This window comes from Dasypus novemcinctus, chromosome 2 (genome assembly GCF_030445035.2).
Source record: "Dasypus novemcinctus isolate mDasNov1 chromosome 2, mDasNov1.1.hap2, whole genome shotgun sequence".
NCBI classification, from domain to species: Eukaryota; Metazoa; Chordata; class Mammalia; order Cingulata; family Dasypodidae; genus Dasypus; species Dasypus novemcinctus.
The window spans coordinates 6,309,698-6,331,613 of NC_080674.1; the positions used below are offsets into that span (position 1 = coordinate 6,309,698).

General features: G+C 43.1%; 1 protein-coding gene across 2 annotated transcripts in view; it reads left to right on the forward strand.

Moving 5' to 3' along the window:
- Window positions 1-21,916, forward strand: part of ADCY2 (adenylate cyclase 2) — a 455,060-nt gene that overhangs the window by 286,649 nt on the left and 146,495 nt on the right. For both annotated transcript variants that reach the window (XM_071207382.1, XM_058306528.1), the window contains exons 5-6: window positions 12,932-13,080; window positions 20,921-21,032. In XM_071207382.1, coding sequence (XP_071063483.1) covers window positions 12,932-13,080; window positions 20,921-21,032 — 261 coding nt within the window. The remainder of the gene's footprint in view (window positions 1-12,931; window positions 13,081-20,920; window positions 21,033-21,916) is intronic.

Here is a 21,916-nt window from a genome sequence, read left to right on the forward strand (position 1 = left end):
AGGTAGAGAAGGAGATGGATCTGGGTCAGTGTTCACATGATTCAGAAGAGCTGGACCAGAGAGTCGGGGGCATGACATGGCTTGTAACCCTGCTGGAGGAATTGGGGTTTTTCACTGGGAGTAGAAACATTTGAAGCTGGGGTTTGTCACCCTCAGCTGCTTTGCATTTTAGAAAGATCCCTGCTGCAACAAGAGAAAAGGAGAGGGAGAGGGAGGACAGGAGGTAGGGAGACAGGTAGGAGGTGACTGGCTCAGCAGATGAGTGACAACTGTGGCCTGAGACTGGGAAGTAGCAGAAGAATGGAAGGGAAAGCAATTGTTTATGTGCTGGATAGTGAGAAAGGGGAATCAAGGAGACCAAGCTTCTGCTTGGGCCACTGGGAACATAGCTCGCCGTCTGTAGAACTAAGATTACAAGGACAGGGTGGTCTTGGGAGGGGAGATGATAGTTTCCATTTTGGAGATGTTGCATTTGAGATCCCTGCACATGGCAGAGACCACTGGTTTGTTTCCCTGTATCCATTCTCACACACTCCTAGAGGAAGACCTTTTTTAGCTGGGCATGTGCCGCCCAAAAGAAAGTCTTGCTGCAGCCTCCCTTGGCCTGGGTTTAGCCATGTGAACCCCTCACCAATGGCCAGTGAGCAGAAGGGATGCTTTACTTCTGAGTCATGCCCTGGAGAACACTCTTCTGGAAGGACAGGGAACAAGAAAGTGAGTGAACTATTGGATCACAAAGTCCAGGGTGGGGAGAAACAGAAGTAAAGGAAGGGGAAGGGAAAGAAGAAAACATAGTTGGACCAAAGGTCCAAAGGAGGAGTCTTGCAGCTGGGGCTTGATCCTCACATGGGGGCAGTTTTGTCCCCTGGGAGATAGTGGCTTTGTCTGAAGGCAGTTTTAGTTGCCACAATATGGATGATCCTAGGATCTAGTGGGTAGAAGTACTCAAGTCTAGTCTAAGTCTGTTGGATAGATACTGCTAAACATCCCACAATGCACAGGACAGCCTCCCCCCACAACCAAGAATTATCCTGTGCAAAATGCCAATTGTGCTGAAGATGAGAAACCCCAACCTAGAGGGCAGGAAGACAAGGTAAATGTATACAGTGCAGTTGTGAGCAATAGGGACTGGTGAGGACTGTGGCAAGCTGCACCTACTCAAATGTGTTCAAAACCTTTAAACCTTGCACACACAAATATATATATGCATGTACTCTGCCAGCCAATGGAAGCATGGCTGCCTTGCAAGACTGAGCCCCTACAAGCTGCTGTTTTTCTTCCTCTGGACTTGAAATTTTGATGAATTAGAAAGCACACCAAATCAATGTTCCATGCTCCTTTACTCATATGACATAAACTGAAGTTACCATTGTATGCAACTTTTGCAGCAAAATCTATTAAAGATGCTTGATTTCTCAAGTCATATAAGCTTCAAGCTCTTGTTTCAATCTCATTGAATCCCAAGAATCCATTCTTCCCCCGGCTAATGGGGCATGTGTGATGCTGAGCAAGAATCACTGTTTAAAGCTACTATTTGATGTGATTCTTTCCAAAAACACACCTAGTAGTGAAACTTGGATGGCAAAGTTCCTGAAAGAAAATCTGCAGTCTGATGACTAAGAACACATTTGCTAAAGAAAAAGATAAAGCACAGAAAAATAATTGTGTTGCCAACAATATGAGTACACAAAGCAGTTGACAGGCACACAAATGGCAGCAAAAGATAGCTTTTATTTTTTGGTTCAAGCCACGGTCACTTAGTTTGAGCTACTTTTAATGAAATTCTAGGAACATGACATCTTCCCAGCTCTCGCTATGATGATTTTGCAGCTTGTGTCTTCGGTTTTTATCTAAGGAAAATCAGGACGTTAGAGAGTGCATGCAGTTTGGCATCCTTTTCATTCAGCATTCTTGCTCTGAAAAGTTGTTAAGCAAAAATGATGGGTACAGCTCTCAGGTGCAACTGCATCAGTGCCCAGGCAGGGAAACCAGCAGTGGGGACAGGTATAATAACCGTGGAGGGTGTTACCTGCAGGCTTGTGGCTTTCCTATGGAGCCTGGCCTTGGGGCTTTTCATTTCTCAGGACAAAAAAGCAAAGATTTGAAATCTGCCCCAGCACAAGAAGTCCTTGGTCACCGCCCCAAGTCAGTTACCCAACTTTGCATACACAACGGAAAAGGAAAGTGCCCACTTCAGAATTCAGTCACGTGTTCATGAGAGAAATGGGCGGCAGTTTGTTCCAGAAATCTCCTCAATCCACTTTCTTTTCAAAAAATAAAATAAAATGAAGCCTGTGGAGATTAGTTCCAACTTGCCCTGTGGCCCAGCAAGCATGCAAGGAACAGCAGGCTCCTGTTTGGATTAGATTGGCAAGAAGCAGCTGAGGGGCTTCCCACAGCATAGGAGACTTCTTGATACTTCCCCAAGAGCAGTTTTGTGTTGGGGTTCTAGTCTCAGAGTTCAGCAGAGTTAGAGAAAAGGGCCATTGCCACCACCAAAAAGAGCATCCATCATCTGCGAGGCAAGCGTGTGGAACAATTCCTTTCCCTGCCACTAGGTGGGGATATGCCATTGATTCAGGGGCCCATTGGAGTAGTCTTGTTTTGCCCTGGAGGCAGTTTAACAAACAGGTTTAGAGCACTTAACCACTAACTACCTCCAAGGAGTCAAATCCCCACTCCACTGCATTTAGCAAGTCACTAGACCTCTTTGTCTTCAGATTCCTTTTTTTATAATGGGAAAAATAGTAATACCTGCCTCCCTGGCTTGTGAGATAATGCTTTTAAGTCCCTTGGACTTGGACCTGATCCATGGAAGGTCATCTACGGCAGGCAGTTTCATTCAGGACTTGTTTTCAAACATAAAAATAATCCATTTTTTAAATTACTTGGAACCTTTCATGAAGTCAGTTCCAACTTGCTGCTTCTTTTTATCTGTCATCTACTTCTATAGCTGAAAATAAAAGCTCCTCCAACTCGCTCTACCATTCAGAAGAAATCCAGGAGGCCAGTGCCTCCACAGCATCCACCTGTACAAGTTTGATCTCTTTGCCAGCATCGAGTGATGTGGCCAGAGCTCACGTGTACCTTCCAGTATTCCCTTCAGCAGGCATTGCCCGTGGAAGGCTGGGCGATGCCGGCTAAAGTGTCCCTGGCCTGTGGGCAGATGACTTTTGAAAAGACAGTCATGCTGGCATCGACTTCATTATGAAGAACTTTACGTTTTAATTTACAATGTGTGAGCATGGAGATTTGTGTGTTGGATGAGTTCCCTCTTCGGGCATTTTAACATCCCTTTTGAGCCCTGTGATGCTAAGGTGTTGTGGGTGCCAGGGCCTGAGAGGCGCATGGGATTCATCAGCCACCTCTTCCCGCCATCTTGTTCTGAAATTCAGTGATGGGTGCTGGAATGTCCCCATGCCTCCAGAATCCCCCACCCAAAGATTGAATACCTCTCCTATCTTAAGAGTGAGTCTTTTTCCCCATAGACTCTTTCAGAGAATTATGTTGATGGTTGATGGCAAACCAAAATTGGAAATATCTGTTGACTGGCATCCATGACTTTAGATGTGGTTTATAAATTGGCTTAATCAGCACTCTGTTCTAGAATTTCTGTTACCAGAAGGGGCATTCCATGGAGTGGCAATTCCATTCTCTCCACCTTCTTTCTCATAATCTGCTCTTACAGAGTGTTCCCAGCATCTTGTTGAGATGACAAATCAGAGTAGGTGGAAAGAGCAACCAGTGGCAGTGACATCAAAAGGACCAAGTCCCACCCTGGCTGCCCCAGTGCCTGGCACCTCTCTCCACCCCCTCTGAGCCATTTCTATATCAATTTTGCCCTTTTTGTCAAAAATACTTGAAATTTAACTTGAAATGTGTGTGCATAATGAGAAAATGATATATGCATGCAATGTAGGGACTTATTGCTTGGTAAAAAGAAACAGTCCTTTGATAAAGTGCATACTGATTTTAGTTTACACAGACGTTCCATTTCCTCTGGACTCTGAAGGAAAGCTGGCCAACTTTCCCTCCCCACACAAGTTCCCACATGCTCTGGACTTTAACGTTGTGCCTTGGAGCACATAGCTCTCTTCACCCTCCTCGCTCTCACTGAGACCAGTCTTCCCAAGCCAGCACTTATGCAGCACACGGGCTCCTCTCCTCAGTAGGTAGCCAGGATTTATGGTCTTGGCCGCCATGTTGGGATTTGAGTCTTCAGTTCTTTCCTGTCCTGTGGCTGTCATAGTTCTGTGGATATGACATGTTACAGTCTTGAACAGTGCCGGTAAATTCTCGAAAGAGACACCTGTAGTTCCATTAAATCCAACCGGCTTATTTATTAGACAATAAAACTGGGACTATGAGGCCAAAGTGATTTGCTTTAGGTCTGATAATAAAATCAGTGACAAGAAGAAGATCACACACTCAGACCTTCTTTCATCAGTGCTGTTTCTACACTCCTCCATATGTAAATATGATGCCTACATTTTTAATGGAAGTTACAGGAAGATTAGACAGAGTCTTGCAAATAATAAAAGTATCCTATGTGTTTTGATTGTTTGCTGGGAAACAAGGTGTCTAAGGAGGGAACTGAAAGAGATGGCAGCCAGAGTAGTGGGAACGGAAGTTGACTTGGGGGACACACTGGTGACAGGCTGCCACTGACAGAGAATGTCTGTGCACCGCCAAGAGCTGCTGGAGAATCTGTGAGTGGGGGAGGCTATTGACATCTCTCTCTGTCCCAGGTGGGCAACTGGCTCTCCCACCACAGGGCAGCATTTCACAGCATCATCTGTCCCCTCTTAGGACAGGGAGGAAGATGTCTGCCACTGGCTGCCGAAAGATTTGGTTCATCCATTCGAATAGCTTCCTTCTGCTGGAAGAGGAAAAGCTAACTATGCCCTTTTTGTTCAGTGCATTGGTTTGGCATCCTGAAGTGAATGAACTGTATTTCTGGAACATAAAAAAAAGCTTGTGAAATGAACAGGTCCCTGTGGCCCTCCTATTTGAAAGTAAAGCAGATTTAAATATATATTGCAGACTATATGTCATTTATTGAAGGAATGTATTGAAGGGTAAATATATGCATTACTATATCTTAGCTCAAAATTAAAGTACAAATGTTCTTTGCTTAAATCAGATTTTCCTATCAAAATAACCTTACAAACCATAAATATGAAGTTATAATATCTGCTTTGCTTTGTTACATTAGAAATACTTTAGAGCTCAGAGAGTGTCCAGAATGTTGATCAATACTACCTAAAAGTGATGAAATTAATCTGCAGCTCTTCTATGAGGCACACCTTAAAAGAACAAGTTGTAGAAAAATGTGCTTGCTAATGGACAAAAGCTGGAGGTCTAATGAAGGCATGTGTTGAAACGGAACCCTGGCCAGAACAATGGGGCGGTCTTTGAATATGCAACAGTTAACCAAATTCTGTGTGGTTAGACAAGCTTTTTGAGCAGAAGAAAAATGTAATAATCGTATCCATCAATCAGTTTCATGACAACTTGATTTTCTGAAAGTCTCCTTAAGGAATGAGTCCAGCATACTTGTGGGGGATAATGTAGCTGCGTTAGGTCCAGGAGTGGAGCATCACACATTACATTTGTGTGTTGCTTTCAGATCATTTGGTAGGGCATACAGCTACATTAGTAAAATGCTGAAATATTGATGGAAATGTTAACCACAACAGATTACTAGTTGGGTTGAAATTTATCATGTGGACCATAACATTGGGCTAAATTAGAGCACAGCATTTTTTTTTAAAGAAAAGACATTTTGTCCCATATCATTTTTCAGTCAAGTACAGTATGTGGGAAACAACCAAAAAATGCCTGAAAGAAAAGAAGACTATTAATTCCTACACTTGAAAACCTGCATCTGAACATGGTTAAAAACACAAGACAGTGATTAAGGGACACAAATTCTCTCCAAGTATATCACAGGTCACTGTTACAGACTATTTGGATTGATAGCTTTGGCTAAAAATATTTTAAATATTTAATTTGCACGAAAGCTAAATGAAGTGACTTAAATAATAACGCACAGGGAGAGTTTGTAAAATATTTTTAGTCCATTAATTTTTTTTTCCAAGACAGGCAAGTGAGATTGTTTTAACTGTCTACACAACTTAAGGAAATTCCAATTTGTACAAAGATGACTGACTCTAAGAATCATATCCCCAGGTGAGCTGCTTAACAAAAAGATCTTTTTTTCCCAAGATGGAAGGGGAAAAAAAATCCAGCTCCAAGATTTTTTTCTCAAGAACAGAATTCAAAAACCCAGAATCTGACCATTCTTTTGTTTGCAAATATGCTATTCATTTTTACAGATTAGTTACTGAAATATTTTAGAACAGCCCTAGATGAGGCAAAGATAGTTCCTTCAATTCTTAGGTGACAGGTATTTTTATTTTAATTGCAGGGATTTGTTTATTCTTTGAAAATAAAATGAATCAAATAACCTCTTTAACTATGTAAATATTAGCCTGCCTGTCTGCCAAGATCTCCTCTCCAATCAGCTAGTTAACACGATGACATGACGAAGACTAAAACTTAGATCCAGTGATAATGTATTGACAGGTTGCCTTCCGTATTATGTAGTTATGTGAAGTTGGCAAGCATCCTCGAATAAACTGAAGTGAGTAATTTAAAGGCACTGACTCAGCTAAGACTTTGACATCTAGAACTACAAAAAAGTAGATAAGAAATTCAGAAACACATTGTAATTGGCATGTCATCAAGTGGTCATTTATTTAAAACTGGTGACAAGTCGGAGCAAATCTTAAAACCTTTGATCTACAGTATAAGTTCTAATGTGTTTTCAGTCAAACAAAATTAAAATTCCCAAATTTTAGTAAATGAAGAGATCTGTGAATTTGTTATATAAACAAAACAGAATTTAGGTCCTCTGAAGAGAGGCCATGTAATGAGAAGACTCGCTGCTTGTTTCCGTACATACATAGAAGGTAAGAGCGACTTGAAGATTTTCTTCTGTGTGTGAGCAGAAGTACTGCCACATTATGTCACGACTCCTAAACATCACATAAAATAAAGTGTTTTCTGCATTTGTGCCTGTTGCTTGAACCACAGAAAGGATAAAAGCATTTTTTCACACACTCCAAATGCATCATTTAACCCACGGAGTGTAGCATTTTAAAAGGAGAGAAAGACAAATCTAAAAGAAATTCTCTTGGTCAGCCACTTTGCAGTTCAGGCTTTTATTTTTTGTTTGCCCATATCGCCCGCTGTGATCCTGGAGACTGCTGACTTGGAAGCTGGATGCCCTCGGGGGCCCCTAAGCAGAGGTGCTGCCCTCTGTCCAGGGCTACCAGTGCCCCTGCGGGTGGAGAAGCCTCAGCTCCTTTCGCCCATATCGCCCGCTGTGATCCTGGAGACTGCAGACTCGGAAGCTGCGGATGCCCTGGGAGGCCCCTAAGCAGAGGCGCTGCCCTCTGTCCAGGGCTACCAGTGCCCCTGAGGGTGGAGAAGCCTCAGCTCCTTTCGCCCATGTCCCCCGCTGTGATCCTGGAGACTGCAGACCCGGAAGCTGGATGCCCTCGGGGGCCCCTAAGCAGAGGCGCTGCCCTCTGTCCAGCGCTACCAGTGCCCTGAGGGTGGAGAAGCCTCAGCTCCTTTCTCTCGGCTCCTGGGCATTATGCCCCAAGTCTTTATCTCACTTTAAATTCACACGGATTCTTTAAGCCTTAAATTAAAACAAAGGAGAAGATTTTGGCCCACACAAATTAGAAAGTGTGTTTTACAGATTTTTCAAAACACCTGTAAAAGTCACCCCTTTGCCTTTGGGTCTCAAGTAAAGATCTTAATTTACATTTGGTCGCTAAATGAGGCAAGGGGTGTGGATGATAATTAGAACATTTGATTCTCCCTTTTTGCTTATGGAATCTGCTTCTTGCAGGAAGGCGGGCTGTGTGTGCTTTGGGGTTTAGCCTATTATTTTACAGAATACAGGGAGAGGGAGAGGAGGTGCTTAGGAAATGTCTCAGATTTCTCCTGAGCAGGTGCCACACAAGGATTTGGTGCAGCCCTTGATTTGGGAAGTGATTCTGGCAGCAGCCTGAGGGGGTTGGGGAATGGGACCCGGAAGGTCCTGCTGAGGGCAATGGGGTTTCGGTCCTGCTGGGGACCCTCTGAGAGATGCGCAGCCTGAGCTCAGATCTGCCCACCGAGGGGTGCTAAAGCTGGGCTCTTGACCCATCAACTGCCACTCTTACCGGTCAAGACACAGCAAGCTGTTGACTTCAGATTGAACAGTCTGTGGGTAACCTCCAGGGATGGTGGGGAGCATGTGGGCAGGGCAACATCAGGGACAGCAAGCATGGCTAGAACATGCTGGAAGAATCGGGCAAGTGGAGGACTTCTTTTACATTCCGTGGAAGAAGACACTGCAGCTGTATGCACAAAGCAGGTCGTCATACTACAGAGTGATGCAGAACTAGGTGGAGTGAGCACCTGTGATCTGCTGACTTTGATGTTTGCTTAGCCTTTGACTCATCATCCATCAGGAACAGTATCCAATCGGCTTAAATGTAATGGAGCCAGCATCAGACCTCTCTGGAGACATTTTTTGGCTCACACAGGTGCATTGGAAGTTCTAAATGTATAGCCCAAGTCCAGATTCATAATTTTAACCCCGCATATTAACATTGCTTACCACTGTTTCATAAATTACTAGAAATTTGCTTTCAACATCCACATGCTTTGACTATGGTAGAGACTGGATGGTGTATTAGTCTCCCAGGATTCTCCAGGGAAACAGAACTGACAGGAGGTATCCGTAAATATTATGAGAATTTGTAAGATTGTCTCAGGCAACTGTGGGGTTACACAGGTCCAGATTCCATAGGGCAGGCTGCAAGCCAGAGACTCTGATGTAAGTCCTCAAGAGAAGCTGGCTGGCTAAGTAGAGATGAAAATTCTCTCTTCTAACTGCTGAAATCACTACTTCTCCTTTGAAGGCCTTCAAATGATTAGACCAGACGTCTCTCATTGCTGAAGGCAATCTGCTCAGTTGACTGTAGATGCAGTCAGCCACAGAATGCAATCAATTTACCAATGGTTTAAGTCCATGAAATGTCCTCACAGTAACAATTAGGCCAGTGTTTGCTTGACCAAACTACTGGCACCATGACCTGGCCAAGTGGACACATGAGCCGAACCATCACAGGTGGTTGCCAGGCAGCAGTGGGCCTTTGTTCGTGTCTGATGGTCGGTCGATGGAACTCTCTCGTCTTGCTCACTAGTGTTACTCTATTTGTCTAAGCAGATTTTGGATGTTAGGACTCCTTAGTGATGATTTGACCTCACACCCAGTCATCCCATGCGTTGACAGGTTAACAGAAGGAGCAGTGACCATTCCAGCAGTGCCTTGCCCTGTGTGTGATGAGTATCCAGGAAATGAGATTGAGCCAGTGCAGTATTAGCAGAACTAAATCCCTGAACTTCAAGGGATAAAGTTGGTCTGCTAAATATTTCCTTATGTAGATTATGAGTTTTATTCCTTTCAAACTTCCAAAACATCTACCCATCGGATTAATCCCTGAGATCAAAACATTTAGGAATTGAGGATAAGTCTCAAATTTATGAATTTTTGTGATGGGTAATGAAAGATGAGTAAAGGATGGAGCAATTCTGAATATCAAGATGATGCAAGCCAGTAATTAAAGTGCCGTTTATTTAAAGCATAAATCCCACTGTCTCTTCAGGTGGCTCATGAGCTCAGAGAGGAAACAGGCTTGTGGAGACACCGGGCCTTCAATCAAATGCATCAAACACTCAATTAGTGCATAATAAACTACAGGCGACTATTTTTAGTTATAAAATATGAAGATATATATTTTTTTTTTTTGTCATTAGTAGCTTATTGGTAAGCTGACTTCTACTTTTCTGGGGTCACCTGTTTCTTTAACATGCAAAAACTTACTTGATTTCCTGTCCCATGAACTGGTGGGAAGTTCAGTTCTGAGCAGCAGTTTAGGCCCCTGGGTTTGCTTCCCTTGACCCTAGCTCTTCTCACACGGTTTGGCCACTGTTCCTGCTCCTTCAACGCTTTGCTTAAATCCAGAATTTGAACTCACCTCCTCAACTTCAAGCTCTTGTGATGCTGCTGTATTATTAGATCGTAAGTGAAATTTGTGGATTTGAAGAGAACTACGGTCAAAATAGGAATTAATTTAAAAAGTAATTTCAAACGGTTGTCACGCGCACCAGCCATTCGCCAGCTTGGAGCCTCTGGATGTCCTGTCCCCTTCAGCTCTGCCTGCTGATGGGAAGCAGGGTCTCTCCGCGGCCAGCAGGGTCTCTCCACGGCCAGCAGCATCTCTCTGCGGCCAGCAGCATCTCTCTGCGATCCCGCCACCGCCGCCCTGGACCTCTCCTCCTCCTCTCCATTCCCTTAGCCCCCACCCCTGCTGGATGGTCTAGAGAGGAACACAAACCTATTATCTTGCATAACAATTAAACTCTCTTTTGGGCAAACATCACCATATCAGACTTTACCAGACTTTACTGGTATTTAGGGCTAAGAAGGTCAATAACATTTTTAAGCATACTGATGCAGGCTATGGTTGGGGGAGCTGTTCATCTCTTCATAGATAACCTGAGCTGCATGTGCCCTGAGCTGTGCATGTGGGACAGTGAGCGCTGCAGCTCTGCCCTTGGTAACCATGACAACAACTCCAGTCCTGGAGAAACAGTTTAGCAATGCAAACTCTATAAACTTTAACTATTCAGGGAAAATGCAAACCAAATGTGCTAAAAGCTTATCTAGAATGTGTGAAGTCCGTGCTAAAAGCCTACCTAGGATGTGGAAGATATATGCTGATTCAAGCCTACTGAGCACTGAAACAAAGGACCATTTGGCCCTTCCTCTCTGTATAAAAGGAACTCAAAAAGCTTGTTTGGGGCACATTTTGAGTGAGATCCTGACCTTGCTATACACAAATAATTGAATCTCTCTCGACTTTTACAACAATATGGTCTGCCCAGGTGCTAACAATGAACAGCAGCTTTGAAATTAAAGCCTTTTTCAACGTGCCTGAGACGAAATGCTGAACAGGCCATTCGCTCATTTAGTCCTGCAGCAAGTACTTACTGAGGAAACGCTGCTTTTCAGGCCTCCTTCAGGGGCTGAGAAAACAACAGCAAACAAAGTTCCTCTTCGCTTCCTTTCACACAGTCTCTTTGAGGGGAAAGGAACTGCCTTAGAGCATAGATCTCCAACTACTCGACAAAATCTGGTGGTTATTTCCCTAAAAAGAAAAACAAAATTCTAAAAACATATGGACTTGCCTTCCTTTCCCCAAAGATTGAAATATCTATGTAAACTGACCCCTTCCTCACTAAAAATAAAGTTGTTTTTTCTGATATTGGCGTAGCTATCCCAGCTTGCTTCTCATTAGGGTTTTCATGGTGGATCTTTTTTTTTTGGTATATATTTTTTATCTTTTCTTTTCTGTATTTCTCTCTTCTTATATTTAGGAAGTATCTGATGTCAGCATCCTGGCCCTGGTGCATGTCTGCTGAATGGTGGATGAATGAGTGAACGAATAAATGACAACACTCAGTTACGCCACTTAAACGCAAAGCACCCCTGCCATGCTCGGACGTCCACCCCCAGGGACAGGCTCAGTCGCCTGCTGACCTTTCTTGTCCTCCCTCGAGCAGCCCAGGGGTGGGGCTGGGTGGCGCCCTCTCCCCACAGAGTTGCACTCCCGCCCTCCTTCTGCTTTCACAGCGGGATGTGTTCGGGGTCCAGGCAAAGCCTAGCTTCTCTCCCCCTCCGCTTTCACCGCATTGTTCACAAAACAAAGGAGAGAGAAGAAGAAAATTGGGGGGAGAGAGAGAATTTTTCATTCAATAAATATTAGTTCCTCCACACCAAAGCTACTATACTTCATAGTACCTGAAGAACATAGTGTTTTCTACCAAAGATTAAAATACTCGAGGATGAATATACACTTTCAGTGATAGTCCTTCTGTGATAGTTTTCCTCAAAACATGCTCTGTGTAACAACAATCTCCTCCATCGTCATGAGACATTCATTGCATTTGGTGAATACATCTCTGAGCACCGCTGCACCTCATGGTCAATGAGGGGAGGAGTGGGGCGAGGGGGTGGGGGGTATATGGGGACCTCATATTTTTTTAATGTAATATTAAAAAAAATAAAAATAAAATAAAAGGATACAGTATTCAAAAAAAACTATACTCTGTGTTTTCCTTCGAAAGAATGAAACACTAGCACTCAAAGGAAAATAAATTTATATAAAAATAAATGTAGTACTGGATTTACCAAATTTAGAGACCAAAATATGAAAAATACACGTTTTTTGTTCCATCTGTGGTCTCTTGTAAGTGACATTTTCACAAACTAATATTTCTAATTCCATTTTTATAATAATTTAGAATCACTAACGTGGATTGAGTGTCCATCATAGGGGAAATAAAATATTTGATAATATTCTACGAATTTGGGATGTGTAGAATACTGGTTGACTTGCTAAAATGCAATAAAACATGCACTTTATCAAATGAATAAGCAAGAGAGAATGAGTGTTTTCTATCTTAGACTGACCGCTGGTTTCTATCATTTTAATATTCTCTCTGCTTCATTGCTTTCAAATCAAAAGAGATAAATAATATCCTTGAGGAAATAATGTTGCTTCCTTTATTCTCCATGCTGAAGAACTTCTACTTAGAGTTCCATAAATAAATAATAGAATAACACACTCTTATCTCAAAAAATCTGTTCTTTTTAAATACGTATTTCTAGAATCTGTATTTTAACTTGTTGAAATAGTCCCTGAATTGGCCCCACCGAGTGCAGTGATGATTTCAAGTACTCCTTTGCTGTTATTTTTGTGATTTGAAGCCTCTTCTTGTTTCTTCCATACCTTGGTCTTAGGAACGTCTTCTGCTCTCCTTGCTGCCAGCGCACATAGCCATGGAAATGAAAGCTGAGATCATCCAGAGGCTGCAGGGCCCCAAAGCCGGCCAAATGGAAAACACAAACAACTTCCACAATCTGTACGTCAAGCGACACACCAACGTGAGGTAGGCTGAGCCGGGGAGTCCGTGTGCCGGTGGGCAACATTGCTAGCTGGGTGCCCACGTCTCCCGCCATCATAAGGTCACCTTTGTGCATAGAGCAGTGGGCCCTCCACCCACCCTGCCACTCAGTGCCTCCATGGTAAGACAGGAAATAGGATCCTCTGTACTCTATTGGAGTGAGTGGTCCATTTGGAATCCTACTTTCCAGGGATGACAATCAATCACCAGACAGAGACAAGTGGACGGTGGAGCCCTTGTTCTGGGAACTCCATAGTCAGCTTTCATGGCCTCTCTGGCATCCAGGGCATTGAGTATTGCAGTAGGATTAGAAGGGAGATCAGTGGGCCCCCTGGACCCAAGGAGTGATCCAAGATGGACTTTGCAGGGGCCTCTGTGGTGCCAGCACATCTCAGAGAAGCTGGACATTCTGCTGTCCATCAGTAATGATGGGTTTCTGGGATATGGCTGTTGCTAACTGGTGACCAACATGGCAGAGGATAGACATGACCATTAATTAAGTTACAGAGGAAGTTAGTGCTTTTCCAAGACTGGTGCGTCTACTTCCCAGGAAGCTGTTCTCTGGAATCACAGTACCTGGAAATCTAATGAATCGTCAGCTTGGGAAGGAGGACAGTGTGGAGCTCACATCTCCTCTGATCTGGAGAGGAGCTATGAGGCCCTCTCTTCAATCTGACAGATGCTCCCATACCCCTTGTCTCCTGGCCTTGCACAGAGCGAGACACATGACTCTTGTCCATCACTGATTTCCATGCCTTAGCCACTCCTGGTACCACTTCTCTTGGGATTGTTTCTTCCATCCATTTGATTATAATGTGGTGGTGATTTCTATCCAAGTTGCATTATCTTGTTAAGTAACTTGAATATGTATTTGGCCTCATTCATTATGTTTTGATGTTACTAAGTTGGCTCTCAGAAAGGGTACCTTCTTACCCACTCCCCAATTCAGCAGTTCAATAACTACTAGAAGTTGTTGACCACCTACTAGAACTGGAGTCTGGACCTGTTTGACCCCAAGTCCAGGTTCTTTTCACTGTAGAGTGCTGCCTCTTTCTCTGGTTCCCTCAGATGAAAGATTGTTGAAATTCATTAATAGAAACAAGCTAACTAATTTAAATTCACTGTTAGGAAAAATCTCATTTTGCCTCCAGATTTTAGAAAAAATTCTAGAGAGCTAACAATATGCACAGCCCAAGTACACACAGAGGTTGACAGACAATAAAAAATGCATATCTGGAATGAGATAGCAGAAAAACAATTGCATATCAAGTGGGCATAGTTAAGGAAGTATCATTGAATAAATGAAGAATAAGAGGAAAAAGTAGAAAGAAATAGCCTTGCCATTTTTTAATAACAAAAAAAAATCTAAACATGTTTAAAGAAAATTCACGTGTTAAGGAATAAAATAATTTAAAACATTGGTCTGCCTTTAGGTTTTAGCATGCCACCTACAGAATTAAAGAAAGAACATTCACAGTATGTGACAAGTTGTATTATACTAGTAATTGCTCTTCCCAGCCTTACTGTCTGAAATTCAGCAGTGTCCTCTAATCTCAGAAATAAAATTTGAGACACTTATTGGGTACTTGAAACATTAAAGATAAACACAGCTCTAAGTTGGGTCACAGAATATCTTTAAGCAGTTGTGATACAATCCAGGTACAAATAGATCTCTAGAAATGACTGAACACGTGACCAACCTCAGACCAATGGTGAGCAGTCCTTTTGTTTGCTGTGTTATTAATTTCTGGATAACATATCACTCCAAAATTTAGTGGTTTAAAACAACAAGCCACATGATCTCACACTATCTGTGAACCAGGAATTTGGCAGCAGCTTGGCCAGTGGTTCTGTCTCTAAGTTCCTCAGGAGGCTTCAGGCCTGATGTGGGCTGGGGCTGCTGAATGATTTGCTTCCATGGTGGCTCCTCACATAGTTGGCAGATTCATGCCAGCTGTTGGCTGGAAGCCTTGGCTCCTAATCTCTGGGCCTCTCCAGAGGCTGCTTCAGTGTCCTCAACAGTGTCCTCAACATGTGTCACAACATGGTAGCTGTGGCAATTTGGTGTTTTTTATGAATTCCAAAAAGAGATATTGATTATGGTTGTGAACTGGTCTGTTCCTCTGGGCATGATAACCCTTGATTGTATTGAATTCAGAGGTTTCACTTTTACTTTATTAAATCAAGATTGGGGCTTTGTTTTGACCAGGTCATTAGGGCGTGAAGGGTTGGGTCTCCACTCCCTTGGTGGGCTATATAAATGGACACTCAATCAAAAACATGGACGTAGATACTCAGAAGAACACAGGGAAAGAGCGACAGCTCCATAGACACAGCAGAGGCCCTGTGAAGAGAGAAGACCAATTCACCTGATAGTTTACAGCTGACCTTGTGTAAAAAACAGAGCGGCTGAGCCAGAAAGAATTGAGTCCTGGAAAGAGAAGAGACTTATACCAGCCTACAGCTGAGATCAGAAGAAGCTGGACCCATGGAACTTTAAGAGAAAGAAGAAGGCTGAACCCTCACAGATATCATCTGCCATCTTGTTTCACTATGTAGAAAGAGATTTTGGTGAGGAAGTAACTTTGAGTTGGACTCTTAGAACCTTGTAACTGTAAGCTTCCACCCCAAATAAATACTTTTTATAAAATCTAAACAATTTCTGGTACTTTGCAGCAGCACCCCTTCTGGCTGATGAATATAGAATTTGGTACCAAGAAGTGGGGTGGTGCTTTTGCAATTACCAAAATGCTGGCATGGTTTTAAAAATGGACAAGGGGTACTTTTTTTTGGAGGACTAGTGTGATACTTGATAGAAAAGGCCTAGATTGCTTTGAAGAAACTGTTAGTAGGAATATGGATCTTAAAGAGACTTTTGATGAGGCCTTAGAAGTAAATGATGAGGGAAACGGACTTGGCCCAGTGGTAAGGGCTTCTGTCTACCACATGGGAGGTCCGCAGTTCAAACCCCGGGCCTCCCTGACCCGTGTGGAGCTGGCCCATGCACAGTGCTGATGCGCGCAAGGGGTGCCCTGCCACGCAGGGGTGTCCCCTGTGTAGGGGAGCCCCACGTGCAAGGAGTGCACCCGTAAGGAGAGCCGCCCAGCACAAAAGAAAGTGCAGCCTGCCCAGGAATGGAGCCGCCCACACTTCCTGTGCCGCTGACAACAACAGAAGTGGACAAAAGAAACAAGATGCAGCAAATAGACACAGAGAACAGACAACCGGGGGAGGGGAGGGGAATTAAATAAATAAATAAATCTTTTTTTTAAAAAAAGAAGAAGAAGTAAATGATGAAACTATTATTGGAACCTGGAAGAAAGGTGATCCATGTTTTAAAATTGCATAGAACTTAGCAAGATTGCCTCCCAATGTTATATGGATGGCAAAATTTGAAAATTATGAGCTTGGACATTTAGCTGAAGAGCTTTCCAAAGTAAGCTTGGAGAATGCAGCTTGGCTTCTCCTTGTAGCTTGTGGCAAAATGCTAGATGGGAGAGATAAGCTAATAACTGAATCATTGAGCACAACCAAACCAGAAACCAATTCCAGAAATTTCAAGCTTCTGAAAATCAAGTGCACAGATGATAGTGTCCCATTTGAGGAATTACCTAGATTTGGAATTTGTAAGACAGGATTGAAAATGCAGCTTTCCAAGAAGGACTTGTGGAAAGTCTTACTGTCTGATGGCTTGGACCCCTGCTTCCTGCGTGCTAAACCAACAAGCTTTGTGCAAGAGTTGTGTGAACAAAACCACTGTCATCCTGGACTAAAAAGGATATGGAGGGGTGGTATGGAAGGGAAAATGGCTATAAGAAGTAAACCATGAGGTCTGGAATTAAGATATCTCCTTGGACCAAGAGACAGATCCCACCCATGTGTACAGAAGGTGAGTTTGCTCTAGCATTTGAAGAAGGTAGGTGTTCCTGCCTGCTGTTCAGGGAGAGTTTTGTCACCCCAGGCTGTAGAGAGTGTGGAGCATATTCACCAAGGGTTGGGAGAATAAGGTTGACACCCCATAAGTTTGAGAGGGGTGATCTGTCCCCTATGGATTAGGGAAGGCCAAGTTGTCAACTCTTTGCTCTGAGAAAGTTGAGCCTGTACACCAGAGATTAGGAAGAATGTTGTCTCCACCTCACTGTACTAAGGGGGTTGAGATTCTACCACAGAGATTGGGTAAATTATGACCATCACTCCCAGAGTTCTTGGAGGGTAAGTTCTGGAGCTTGGTTGCCACCCAGATGCTTGATGAGGGTGGAACCAAGAAAATGGCTGTTGGGCAAACCTGTGAAAAGGGTGAGTCCCCATGAGAGAAGAAACCATCATCTTGAGAATGGCTCTCAGGCTTTGAAATCTAATGAAGAATGCCCTGCAGGTTTTCAAAGCTGTAGGGGACCGGTGACACATGCTTCCCTCCAAAATTCTCCTTATGTTAATGCAAATATATATCCTTTGTCTGTCCCTTGTATATTGAAAGTAGACAAATTGTTTTGTATGGCTCACAGGTCTACAGCCAGAGAGGACTTTACCCCCAAAAAAACCTGTATTTATAAAACAGTGATGTGATTTTGTACTTAGCATTTCTGACTGAAAGGATTTAAGGTTTTTTGAATATTGTAATGTCTTTTTTGGAATTCAGAGGATGGAGTGTTCCAGTTTGATATTATTTATGAATTCCAAAAAGAGATATTGATTATGGTTGTGAACTTGTCTCTTCCTCTGGGCATGATACCCCTTTGATTGTATTGAATTCAGAGGTTTCACTTTTAGTTTATTAAATCAAGATTGGATCTTTGATTTGACCGAGTCATTAGAGTGTGCAGGGTTGGGCTATATAAACAGACACTCAATCAAGAACACAGAAGTGGATACACAAAAAAAAACCCAGAGGAAGAGAGACAGCTCCATAGATAGAGCAGAGGCCCCAGGAAGAGATGAACCATTTGCCTGACATAGTTTACAGCTGACCTTGCGAAAAGACCAGAGCAACTGAGCCAGAAAGATATGAACCCTGGAAAGAAAGACAAGCCTTATGCCAGCCTACAGATGAGATCAGAAGAAGCAGGACCCATGGAGCTTGAAGAGAAAGAGGAAGGCTGAACCCTCACAGATGTCACCCACCATCTTGCTTCAACAAGTGGCAACAGAATTTGATAAGGAAGTTGAATTGGACTCTTTAGGGCCTTGTAACTGTAAGCTTCCACCCCAAATAAATACACTTTATAAAAACCAACATTTCTCTGGTACTTTACATTAGCACCCCTTTGGGCTGAAGAATATAGCTAACTTCCTCCAGAGCAGGGAGTTCAAGAGAGAGCCAGGTGGAAGCCATGACTCCTTTTATGACCTAGCCTTGAAAGTCACTCTGATAATTTCTGCCATGTCCTACTGGTTAAACAGGTCAGCCCTATGCAGAAAGAAGGGGACCGTATGGGGGTGAAAACCAGGTAGTGAGGATCATTGGGGCCATCTCGGAAATTGGCTACCACACTCCAAGGCAAAGGTTGGTGTAAACAACTTCAACTGCCTTCATTTCCTTCACAAATTGCTAGAATATGTTTTTATTATTGAATTAAATTAAATTCATCAAATATATTAAATATTTCCCTAAAGAAACTTCAATACTTACATGGCATGGGATACCAATAATTTTTTTAAGAAATATGAAAATATATGGCATTTTCATCCTGGAACAGGGCAAGTGTGAACAAAGAAGCAGTCTCTCTATGGATAATGCAGAAATTCAGTCAATACCCGAGGAATTTTTTTTTTCTTTAGTGAGAATTACTTTGCTTGTAGACAGTACCAAAATATCAGTTGCTAGTTTTTGGTTCTGCTTTGACTCTTTGCTTAACAAAAATTTATTCTTTTAATAACTTTTACTGTAGTTTACTATCTGATGATGATGATGATAATCATAATAATCATAACAACAATAATAATATCAGTGTAATGGCAGCAGCTACCCATTGCCTCCTAAATTTCAATTGTCTTCCACTCAGTCCTTCCAGCTAGTGCCAATACACTCACACACCCAGGCTAGTTTTAAAAATAAAGATACTTTCCTAAATCCCAGGTCACATCCTTCTCCCTTCCATAGCCCAGATTCTAGAAAGACTTTTTCCACATTTTCTGGCTTCTTTCTTAACTTCTCTCCTTCCTCAAATCACAGTCCTTAGAGTTTAACCCCCACCATTCCACCGAAACCGTTGTTGCTAAATTCATCACCAACTTCCCTTCCATGTTCCAATGACCTCTCAGATACACAGGATCCTGTTGACCTTTCCCTCCAGCTTGAAGAGTTCTTCATCTTCTGTTCCCCATTGCATTGTATTCCCTTCCCTTTCTTCTTGGGGTCTCTTATAGCCCTTGGAATTCTCTCTTCTGGTCTCCTCAGCTCACTCCATGAGGACTTTAGTTTCCATCCTTATGATGAGAAGGCCTAAAACACAAACAAGGTTTTCCACACTCATCCACCCAGTGAGCATCTCCTGTTGGGTGGTCCTCAGACTCATCATCAAACTCAATGAAACCTAAGTTGAACTAGTTACCTTCTACAACAAGCTCTTTTAGGCCTGTACAAACCCAGGTTTCTGAATCCCATAGCTTAGCCAAAAACTGGATCTTCACCCTCAATGCTTCCCTCCCCTATACCCCTTTTCCCCCCAACATTGAATTACTGAAGATGGCTGGTTAATTCTCACACCTCAATATCTCAATATCTCAGTTTCCCCACATTTGAGACCTCCCCACAGGCTCTCTTGTATTACTGGGATACTGTTCTAAGGGAACCTACTGCCTCCAGGTTTCTGCAGCCAGAGAGATCTGATCAATTCTGGGTGAATTTCCATTCTTGGGCCACCCCATAGCACACTGTGCTTCCTCTGCCATAATCCATTGTACATAACATCTCCATTGCCTTCTTCCTTTTTCAGTCTCCCTGCTACAGAGTGACCTCTAACCCAACTTTAGACCTCTGCAACCAGCCTGTCTGAACCCCAAACTGCCAGTAGGACTTTCAGGTTTCTTTATATGGCCTTACCCAAACTGCAAACCTGTGTGGGAAACCTTGCAGTGCACACCTGGGCGCTCGGTTTCCCTTCTCTGTCCCCATGCTTCTCCACCCATGTGGGCTCACTGCCCTGTCATTTCCTTGGAGGACTCCTTGGCCTGCACAGTCTAAACCACCCCTGCTCTTGCCTCTCATGCCACTTGGTCGTTTTCCTCTCTTGCACTTACTGTCATTTGTAATTGGACATTGGTTGTTGTCCTTATTTCTTTCATTCCTCACTCCAACTAAATGCTGAACTTTAGGAAGATGCACCATGTCTGCTCTGTGCTGGCAGGAAGGAAGCACTAGTTAAGGAGTCTTTGTTCAAGGAAAAGGCCCATTTTAAGGCCTTTCATTGTTTTGTTCTTTCCTGTTTTCAGAATTCTTACATCATAAATTCATGTAACAAGGCACATAGAAAGATATGTTCAGTTGATCATTTAGATTGTGGCAGTGTAATGAAACACGAGGAGGGGAAACACACAATCCAGAAAAGGAGGGGCAGGGACAAGACTGAGGGGAAGGAAGGGGTCAACAAGAATGGCTTAGGAATGGAGAAAGCCACATGGCTTAACATCAAAAAAAGTAAAATTGCGGGCAAGTTTATCAGAATGTTATACATCCTCTATCCAGGGAAATGGCATGTGGCATATTTTTCTTATGAAAATATAAAGATAAAATGTGAAGAAGCATACTTTTTTAAAGGAAAAATGATCACCATTTCTTAATGACGATAACCTTGCAAGCACTGCCAATTCCCCTTTCTTCTCACAGCATCTTGTACGCTGACATTGTGGGCTTCACCCGCCTGGCCAGTGACTGCTCCCCAGGAGAACTCGTCCACATGCTGAACGAACTCTTCGGAAAGTTTGATCAAATTGCAAAGGTGAGCATCACGTGTTGCCTTCTACCTTGAGGGTATACAAAATCTTGACTTACTTTTGCCCCATTTTCTTATCAAATTTTTATTTTTCATGACAGCATCCTTTAAGAATGCTACAAAATTCTTGGGTTTATATGCTGTTGAATCCTGAAAAGTCACAAACCTGTGTTAGGTGTGAGAAATGCCATGTGATACAATAATCTCATGTCTTCATCTATTTTTAACACTTGTACTTACATATTAATTCAGCATACACTCATGATGAGGAAATTCAATGTGCGCCTCTCTCTGCACTATGCTGTGTGGAGTTTCTCTTTCAGGCATTTGCATGGGAAGGAGCTGGTAAATGCTTTCCTGGCACTGAGCTACAACCACCACGTGTTCATACTGTTATGCAGTGCTTTGGAAGAACCCTTGAAATCGGATTCCTGTGGGTCCCCCAAAAAGCCATGTCCAAGTCTTAATGCCCCATCTCCTGGCGTGACCTCATGTAAAAATAGGGTCTTGAAGATGTGACTAGTTAAAATGAAGCTGTTAGTGGGCACTAATCCAGGATGAATGGTAGCCTTAGAAGAAGGCAAGTAGGAGCCCAGACAGACTCAGGGCAAAGGCCCTGTGACACGAGGCAGAGGAAGAAGTGCTGCAGCTTCAAGCTACAGAGCAACGAGGAGGACGGGCCACTGCCAGCAGCCAGGAGGAAGGGAGCAAGCATCATCCTCCCCACACCCCCAGAACTGGGAGACAGTAAATTCCTGTCATTGGAGTCACGCAGTCTGAAGGCCTTCATCACAGTAGCCCTAGAAAGCTCAGACAAATATGGACTGCTTCTATCTAAACCTGTGACTTGCTATGGCCTCGTTTTTGTTCCTTGACCCTGTGACATTTGA